This window comes from Chenopodium album, chromosome 2 (assembly GCF_948465745.1).
Source record: "Chenopodium album chromosome 2, dcCheAlbu1.1, whole genome shotgun sequence".
NCBI lineage: Eukaryota > Viridiplantae > Streptophyta > Magnoliopsida > Caryophyllales > Amaranthaceae > Chenopodium > Chenopodium album.
In genome coordinates, this window is record NC_137835.1 from 2,593,929 (window position 1) to 2,603,492 (window position 9,564).

A 9,564-nucleotide genomic window follows, 5' to 3' on the forward strand; every position below is an offset into this window, starting at 1 on the left:
TTGTGCTTACATGTTCATTTTGGGTTGATGATTGATTGTTGAAGAATTGGTTAATTACATGTGTAATTGGATGACCACTTATTGCTCATGTAGTCACTCTTATGCTTGCATTGAGAGATGGAGTCTAGTTGTGAGTCTTTTCTTATATGATTATGCTAAATTCCTCTTAATTATGGTGTAATCTTTAGTGTTGTGGCTTTCGAAAGAAGGTAATAATTACTCGTATGAAATAAGGGGAGTATAATATCACATAAGTAGGACGGGGATGAGAATCGATCTCAGAATTTTCTGAAATCGGGAGGGAAGCTTTAACCACTTGAACTAATTCCTCACTCTCATAAGTCATAATTGTAAAAGTTTTTTTTTTAAAAAAGTATAATTTCAAAGATTAATCAGATTAGATTAAATTGGAAAATTATAATCTAATTAAGCAAATTGTATTGATCTCTTGTCTACCAGATTACCGTAAAACCCTTTGACGGCCTTTGAATCCAAAGTCCAAAACAATAGTAAGCCCCAAAAAAACCCGAAATCAAAACCAGAATTCCAGAAGAAGAAGTTGTGCAAAAATTGTACTGTAACAACTTTCTGAAATCGAAACCATCCATGGATTCCGCCCAAAACGCAGCAGCAGCAGCAGCTGGAAACAACAACAACAACAACAACAACAATGAAGGAACAACCTCGGATGATGCGAAGCAAAACCTTAGTGACGTCACCAACTCCATTGACAAAACTTTGGGCCTTCTTCATCAGCTTTACCTCACTGTATCTTCCTTCAATGTCACCTCTCAGCCTCTTCTCCTTCAACGCATGTACTTTCTCTCTCCTTTAAACCCTAATTTTCTCAATTTTAACGGGTTTTCTAAAGAATTAGGGTTTTCTGTTTTGTTAGAAATTCTTTGGTGATGGAGCTTGATAATATGATGAAATTGTCTGGAAATTGCGATATTCAGATTCCCATGGAGGTTCTCAAGTCAGTATTTTTTCCTAATTTTGTAATTGTTTTCAATTATTTTAGATTTATTTGTTTGTATTTAATTATTACTATTTTCGTTCTGTATTAGTTACTTGAATCTATTTTGTGTTGTTAGTTTAATTGATGATGGGAAGAATCCTGATGATTTCACCAAGGATGTTCTTAATAGCTGTATTGCCAAAAACCAGAGCACTAAAGGCAAAACTGATGCTTTTAAGGTAATCAAATTGATCCCTTTTCTGTATGATTACATTTTTTAACTTTTTGCACATTTCAGTGATTTCACCATGGATGTTCTTAATAGCCAGTTCGAAATCGCTTCCTTGAAATTTGATTTATAATAAGGTTGGATGTTGGTGGGTAATCCTTCAGTCATTTACACTGAATGAAAGACTTGTGCAAATCTCTGGCAAGACCACTTGATGGTTTCTCATGAAAAGGGCATTGTTGTGCTGATTTATGGTGGCTGTTGCAACTTGACAATTTTACTATAAATGACATATGTAGCTTTCTTCTTGCAGAGAAGATGAATGAAGGTTTACGCTTAACTTATATTTGTCGAATTTTACTTAAATTTGCTGAAACTTATTTTAACAAGTTGGGGAGAACATAGTGTAAGTTAGCCTCAGGTTATTATTTCTTGGTTTGTTCTTGAAATCTTTTTCTTTAAATGGTTGGCTACATGGCCATAGAAAAATTATGGCATCAATGACTCAATGAGTGTAGTTTTGATGCGTTAACATCTAGACTTTATTTTCTTCCCTCTTTGTGTCCGTTTCTCTCTTACTTATTGAATCACGTTTGTTTAATGGTTAATGAGAATAAGTGATGAATAATAATGTTTTTATTTGCTTCACAGAGTTTGCGAAAGCATATGCTTGAGGAACTTGAACAAGCTTTTCCCGCTGAAGTGGAGGAATATAGAGATATACGTGCCTCGGCTGCTGCTGTAAGTTTGTACATTGTTATTTATATGCAAATCCCCCCTCCTCTTAATCCAGAGAAACAATGTAACTGAGTCTGATTGTACAAACTATATTGTTATGCCTGTCTTTAAATCTGATAAGCTCTTTTGGAGGGATTATGTGTGTCTTATTCTATTAGGATCTAACTTATAGGTTTTATACAGGATATGAAAAGGATGGCACAAACCCAGAATGCACTGCCTAATGGAGATGTGAAGGTCAAGGGTGAGCTATAGGTTCTGATATCCGAGAAAAATCAGGTTTTTTGACTGTTCTTACAATACGTGTAGCTTCAAGGTGTGTCTATGAGTATTATATTCGCTTAAATGTTAGTATAGGTGGCCATTTATACGGTGGAGGTTTTTGTAACCTAATAGTCTCAAGACTCTCAACTTATCTGTTATTTAACATGTGAATATGCGATTACCTGTATGTTGTATCTTTTGGTGTCAAATTGTCAATGATGTTATATAATCTTCAAATATGCTCTTTTGTGCATAATGGCTTATATACTTGTTTGGACTTGTCAATGTAATTATGAATGCCATCTGTAAGCCTGAAACAAGATGAAGAATTATCAGTGCACTTGGTTACTCATGATTTATACACAAGATGAGACGGTCTTGTGAGAGCTTTTGATTTTTGATGTCTTGTTGGTTTGCTGTTGTTGTTGCTGCTGTTGTCGTTCTAAGTTGTAACAAGCTTTAGGTCTGTTGATACTCATAAACTGCAGCTGCTCTGTAATAATAAGATAAGCATGTGATGTCTGGCAGGTTGGCTAGGTTAGCATCTTGTAGTTAGTCTTTAAACTTAGTAGTTGTGAACATAACACTTACATGGGGTTTGAAGCATAAATTTGGGCATCCCTAAATGCTGTCCATGGTTGAGCCAAAAGATATACGTAGTATGTGATGGCAAGTTTTCTTGAAGTAATTTGAGGTGTGTTTGAGATTGTAACGACAAATTTGTTTGCCGCATGTGTACAAATGCGTAATTTTGAACACTGTGTGAAGAGTTAAAAATTCAATTTGCTACATGCTTGTGAGGTTGAATATTGTACAGATCACTCAGTGAGATTAGCTTGAGGACAGGCTATGCAGTGATTTTCATTTTAACTTACTTAATTGATGCCCTTGTTATCTGTATGAGAATGTGGCAAATCGGGTCACTCAATACAAATTTTGTAACTTGATTTCTTTCAGTTGGGTTTAGAGTAAGCTGGTTTGGATACTTAAACGATTTATTCTTTGGGCATTAAGAGTTGAAGGCATAAGGTGCTGCTGTTGGCATTGAGATTATTTTGAAGTTTGCTGTGAACAATGCAGCTGAGATGGGGATTTTAATGCTGCTTTAGCTATTGGAATTAGAGATCTTTTATGAGGATGTTTGAGGACTGATAGCAACTAGTCAATAGAAAATTGTCAGGGCCCTCAGGGCTTTGCATGGTGGAGCAGATAGAGTCTCTTTGTATTTGGATTACATACTTGATTACCGACTGTCTCCGGAAATAATCTGTTTTCCTAGAGGTTAAGCAATAATAAGTGTGGAAAATCTAGGAACTGAGGAAGCTTGTAGATTATTGCTGAAGTTGATGGATATACAGTAAGAAGAAAAAGTGAAATTCTTTAAACAATAAAGTGCTGGACACCCTTACTGACTGATTCATACAAATTAATAACATGGCATCCAGTGACGTATGCAGCTTGTGGACATGGATTAAATTTGCTAGGTCATCAGTGAGTGTGATCAGACCTATTATGTCAACATCCTGCCCCTAGTTGAATTGGTGGAATTTTCAACAAGAAATAATTTGCATGTATTATTTCTTTAGTTTTGACATGAGAGCTGTTATGTACCAGAGTTTGCACAATTGGATAATATGAAAATCAACACAATTAAGGAAAAAGCTTGAGTACTTCTATTAATTAGCAAATCGAATTACAGATTAAGGAGGATAAGCATAACTTTAGGCTATGAGTCTCACAGTGACTTTAGGCCACAAATCTCACCAAGGTTTCACTCAATTTTCTGGATACCTTTTTCTAATGCTAGACTGCAATACTTATACTCAAGACTTAGATAATACATGTGACATAATTAGCTAAAATAGAAAAACCATCAATGGACATTGTTGAAGTGAATTGCTTTCTTTCCGTAATTTCTCTTTAATTAGCTTTGTCTTGTTGCTCATTGTTCCTTGCTACCTTTGACCCTTGCTGCCCCATCTTTGTGCGCCTCGTGTACACCAAAAGTGGTGGTTGACTTGAGGTGTTGACTCCATTGACCCAGTCCATAACAAGAGCTGACAAATCTTCTGAGCGAACTTAGCCCATGTATGAAGCCAATCATATGTACTAATGTGTTCATGTCTCTCTTGAATGGACGTTAATCTTTTTGTCTTGAGCTCTTTTGTTGTGAGATAACATATTGCAAATTAAAAAGTTAACCTTTATCTTTGATAAGTTGATTGATTGAAACAACTTAAAAAAAATTTGTCTAATTGTCCATATCTTGTGGTTGTTGCTGCTGTTCTTTTAGCTTGTGGTACGATAATATACAGTTTCATCATCTTCAAAGGAACTAATTTCCTTTTACTTGGCCTCAATGCACTGAAAATTCTGTTGTGTTTTTTTTATATGGTCTTAGTACTGGGATAGTAAAAGCATTGTTTCAAGAAGAAATATGATACGTAGAAAGGCACAATTAACCTCGTGGCTTGTCGTGTATACACTTTTTACTTTTTTAGTTAGTTTTTTTAGGTTGTGGTAAGATAATATGTAGGCAAATTCATTATATTCAAAGGCAATAACTGCCTTAACGCACAGAAAATTTTATTGTATATTTGATTTGGGCTTAGTAAAGGGATAGATAAATAAAACACTAGTTCAGGAAGGGATGTGATCTGTAGTTAGGTACATATAACCTTGTGGCTGTAAAAGGGGAATTGTCAGGATTGGCCATGTGACTGCCCTGGAGGGTGGGGGTGGGGGTGCTGTTAATGGACAAATGACAAATTCAAATCAGATGGTGTTTTCCTCTGTTGCTCTGGGAATCTTACAAGAATAGCCTCCTTGGTCCAAGAGATAGTATCTTTTGCTTCCAAGAGAATTAGGAATGTGATTAATGTTAGCGAGAAGAAAAGAGAAATCTGTATATTTAGAATTCAAGCAAGAAATGAGGCTGTAAGGATACTAAGAAATTATTGCTGCTAGTGATGTAGGTACAGTGAGCAGTATAGAAGAGTTATATTACATAGTTGTTGGAGATAAAACTGTGGCTGTTGAGAAATTTTCCAATCCTATAACTAGCTTCTTAGCTGTAGTCCTGCTTACATCATGAAGTAATTAAGACTAATTGGATTCAATAAGTTTGATGCCTTTATCAATCTTGTTACTTTGGGAAATTTATGAAGTATATTAGGTTTGCTGGGCTAGCTGCTGTTGATCAATCCTCACATTGTGATAGTATCTGGCTTTTTTGGAGGGTTATTTTTTTGCATAGCTTTGAGTGAATGTAGTGTTGGAGATTTGTGGTAGCTTAACATCTATGTAGAACGTAATTCAGGATTTTAATAACCTCCTCAACGCCCCCTTCCCCAAGAGAAATGGTAATTAGTATTAAGTAGCTGACATGCCAATGCAAATGGAATCAGCAGTTTTTATTGTGGAATGTAGGATTTAGTCTTCATCTTCAGTTTTTGTGCTTGACTGCTCGTTGCTTGAGATTTATGTGCTATGGTGTAGAATGAGTTCTAGGATTTATGCCCTAGACTAAAAAGTGTGTATCACCTCAATAAAAAGGTTAATAGTTGTGGTATGAGGTGGTGTAGCTCACCTGCTATTGTAGATCATTTGCTAGACCATTTTGTGAGTTTGGAAAGGGAATATCCATTTTCTGTCTTGTTGGTGATTTGGTGGGAAAGGAATGATAGGATCGTTTGGGAGTCAAGCTTCTTTGTAGGAGTAGGTTGTGATCTCAGCTTCACTTTAGACCTATGCTTTTGGTAGCTTCATGCCGTGTCTCTTTTATAGGGAACTTGTAATTGAACTCTATCTCCCGTTTTTGCTTGATTTTGGAGCTGGTGCATAGTCATTCATTGTAGACTTGTTGAGGAAGAGATTTTAAAATAGTTTTATAAATGGCAGGAAGATATGGATGACAGGTTGAATTTTATCACAAGCAGAAGAGGACCTGGTTTGGCTGGTTACTTGAATATTCTGTCCTGTCTGGACTATTTATACAGTTTTTGTTGTTTGTGTGTGTGTAGAGCGAGATCTATGTTTTGTGCATTAAATGCTTGTGTTGTATGTGTAGCATTGTAGCAAACCATAAAATTTGAATTTTCTTGTCGAATTTATAGGTGTTTGATGAGAAGAGTTATTTCTTGTGTATTTATGCAATATTGCAGTGTATATTGCAGTGTATTTATGCAATATATATATACATACATATATATACATACATATACACATATATATATATACATATATACATATATATATATATACATATATATATACATACATATATATATATATACATATATACATATATACATACATATATACATATATATATATATATATATACATGTGTATAGGGGAAGGCTCTTGTGAGAATTTTTCTTATGTGAGAATTTTTCATATGTGAGAACACTCTTTATGTTCTAAATTTTTACTCGTATGTTCTAAATTTTAAATCTGATGTTCTAAACTTTTCCTTGTGTGTTCTAAATTAAATCAAATGTTCTAATTTAGTACTCACATGTTCTAAAACCATAAATTAATTAAGTTTGATGTCATAAATTTTAAATAACTTGTTCCAAAATTTTAACTTATATGTTCTAAATTTTAAAACTTGTGTTCTAAGATTTTTAATTATATGTTCCAGATTTTAAAACGTATGTTCTATTTTTTTTACACATATGTTCTAAATTCTTTACTCACACTTTCTATATTCTATATCAGTTTGTTCTAAATTTTTATCCACATGTTCATAATCTTAAGTCAGATGTTCTAAATTTTACTCATATGTTTAAAATTTCATAAAGCAAATTTTTAAAATTTTTAATCACTTGTTCTAATTCTAAAATCAGATGTTCTAAACATATTACTCACACAAATGTTCTAATTTATTACTCATATGTTCAGAATTTTAATTTGAGTCACATGTTTTAAATTTTAACTCGCATTTTCTAAATTTTTACTCACATGTTCTAAAATTTTACTCACATGTTCCAAATTTTAAATCAGTTCTCATATAAGTATGAATTCTCACATATGGACCTATTCTCACCGGATCCTTCCCCTATGTGTGTATATATATATATATATATATATATATATATATATATATATATATATATACACACCCGACACTTAGATTATGTCACAAATACTTCAATTGTATTTGTAGTTTTGTACCCAGGTAATTGTTGAGGAGAAATGAAAGAGGAGAAGTTTATTTGATTGAACACAAATGGACTTGATATCATTTTAATAAGTAGTATAAGACAAGTAATGTGAAATACATGTACAAGTATTTGTAGCGTGAAAACTATGTAACTGGTCTTTTCTTATCAGGAATATATATATAAATGCCGTGTCAGTAACTGTGTCCAATGGTAGGGCTGCTTCCATGTCTGAAATATTGAGCACTTACGTATGTCTTGACACTTGGATATGTTCCTTGTACCCGGCACTCATTCCTGTGTCTAACATGGAGTTGATGGTCCTTTACTGAGGTTTCTGTTTTGGGGCTGGGGGTTTGCATGGTAGATGAATGGGATATATATATAGAGAGAGCATTTTCAAGTTTGTTACTGTGGTAGAGTTCCTACCGCTACTTATATTGGCTCAAAGCCGCTGGAAGTAAACCCAGCATTTGGAAGAATAACTTGGCTAAAAATATATGCTAATGGATTGTATCATGTCCAGAAGTCCCACCAGTCTGAGATACAATTATGCTCCATAAGATAGGCTGATTCTAGACCGTCGTGGTTTCTAAATGAAGCTAATGAATCATCTGCAGATTCTATCATGTTAAATTGACTGTCTGTCTCCTGCTCAAAACTCATAAACCCCTCGGATTTATCCTTGGATAATATGCTGTCCTGAATGTAATCTTCTGGTTGAGCTTTGTTCTTTTCCGGTGAGCTTAAAGATATAGATTCTCCATTACTGCTGCATGTAACAGGAGCTGAATCACTTGTGCAGTCTTTAGGACCTTCTTTTAAATTCCTTAATCGTTTAATCTGTTTTAACAGAGAGATGAAAAGGGTGCAAACTGGATGTTAGAGCGTGAATTCTTTTGTTTCTTGTCAAAAAAAAAAAAAAAAAAAAAAAAAGTTCAGCTGATTGGTTAGTATCATACCTCAATGGTTAAGCTCTGGTTTTCTTTCTTAAGAACCTCGAACTTAGAGGCGAGGTTGTCATAGCAAGCTTTTAGGATACTGTAATCACGCTCTGTCTGCTTTGACTTGCTTCGAGCCCTCCTATTCTGAAACCATATAGAAACCTGACGAGGATGAAGTCCAAGTTGGTCTGCTATCCGCTGCTTTGTTTTTGACCCCGGTCTTGATTCGGAGCTAAACATTGATTCCAAAGATTTAATTTGCGTGTCACTAAATCTTTTCTTGCTGCTGTTTGTTTGTGTTATTGCTACAGGATCAATGTCCATACCTGTGGCTCATGTGAGAATTTTTAAAATTTCTTTTTTTGCTTTGGCTTTTCTATTGCAGATAAAATTCTGTTGTTGATATCAATTTATAGGCTGTTGGGGATGGGTGTTACTTTTGGATAAAAAAGAGTGCAGGTTCGAGGAAATTCTGGCTCTGATGGATATAGCTGTATTTTACAGAAACAGTGAGTTTGTGATTGTGTGTGAATATATGAAAATCAAGGGATTTAAGTATATATATTATGCCAAATGGATTTATCACTAAGGTCTTGGGCCCTGAGTTAGATTACGATGTTAGTGCCGTGTCATAGGAGATTCTGGTGGAGTGGGAGATTCTTGTCTGGGACTCCATTTATACACTGTTGTTCGCAATCATTTGGGTTTGATCTTGCTACATTAAAACTACCTTCCCCAGCCCCATTCCTCCGTGTCCTTTGATGCTATTAATTTGAACAATGGGAAGGGAATTGCGGTTAGATCCAGAAACAAGTTATGCTTATTAATTAACTATCATTCATATGTGTTTCCCTGCCTTTTTTTGGAAAGGACTTTGTTAATTTATAAATGGTTTTAATGTCGGGATTAGTTATGTCGTTATGACTTGGTTCCAAGTTGTGAATCACTTATATATAGTATCAATTCAGTTATGGTTGGTTGCTGGCGGAATTGGAGTTATGGAGCTCTTCTGATTTTTTTTTTTTTTAATCATCTCCAATTTAAACCCGGAATTTAGATATAGGCTTGATTTTTATTAGATCATGCTTAGGAGAAACTAGTGTCATATAAACTAGTTCCTATTGTTTAAGGGTGCATGATTATGAACCCTAATTTCAGTTTTTAGGTAGAAGTGTGTCTCTATCTGTTAAATAGAAGCGGTCAAGAAAAAGTCATGTCAAGTCTTAATAACAATTACACATCGTGTTATCTCTAGAAAGCAGCGGC

At 34.5% G+C, this 9,564-nt stretch overlaps 2 protein-coding genes across 5 annotated transcripts; one reads left to right on the forward strand and one right to left on the reverse strand.

Annotated features, from left to right (window-relative positions):
- The first annotated feature begins 471 nt into the window (after nucleotides 1-471).
- Nucleotides 472-6,361, forward strand: LOC145579448 (mediator of RNA polymerase II transcription subunit 10b-like). 4 transcript variants are annotated; one of them, XM_081636697.1, is made up of 6 exons: nucleotides 472-815; nucleotides 878-976; nucleotides 1,095-1,197; nucleotides 1,839-1,928; nucleotides 2,109-2,169; nucleotides 6,090-6,361. In XM_081636697.1, exons 1-6 carry the CDS (start codon nucleotides 607-609, stop codon nucleotides 6,101-6,103), a joined length of 576 nt encoding a protein of 191 aa, XP_081492823.1. In that variant the 5' UTR covers nucleotides 472-606; the 3' UTR covers nucleotides 6,104-6,361. The 4 variants fall into 4 exon arrangements, with proteins under 4 accessions (XP_081492823.1, XP_081492830.1, XP_081492835.1 ...); XM_081636704.1 differs by having other exon boundaries at nucleotides 474-815; nucleotides 2,109-2,204; XM_081636709.1 differs by having other exon boundaries at nucleotides 478-815; nucleotides 896-976.
- Nucleotides 6,362-7,430: 1,069 nt separating this feature from the next.
- LOC145579476 (homeobox-leucine zipper protein ATHB-12-like) lies at nucleotides 7,431-9,102 on the reverse strand. The gene is made up of 2 exons (XM_081636725.1): nucleotides 8,317-9,102; nucleotides 7,431-8,197 (listed from the first exon to the last, which is right to left on the reverse strand). The coding sequence occupies exons 1-2, from the start codon at nucleotides 8,620-8,622 to the stop codon at nucleotides 7,871-7,873; spliced, it is 633 nt and encodes a 210-aa protein (XP_081492851.1). The 5' UTR covers nucleotides 8,623-9,102; the 3' UTR covers nucleotides 7,431-7,870.
- Nucleotides 9,103-9,564: the final 462 nt, after the last annotated feature.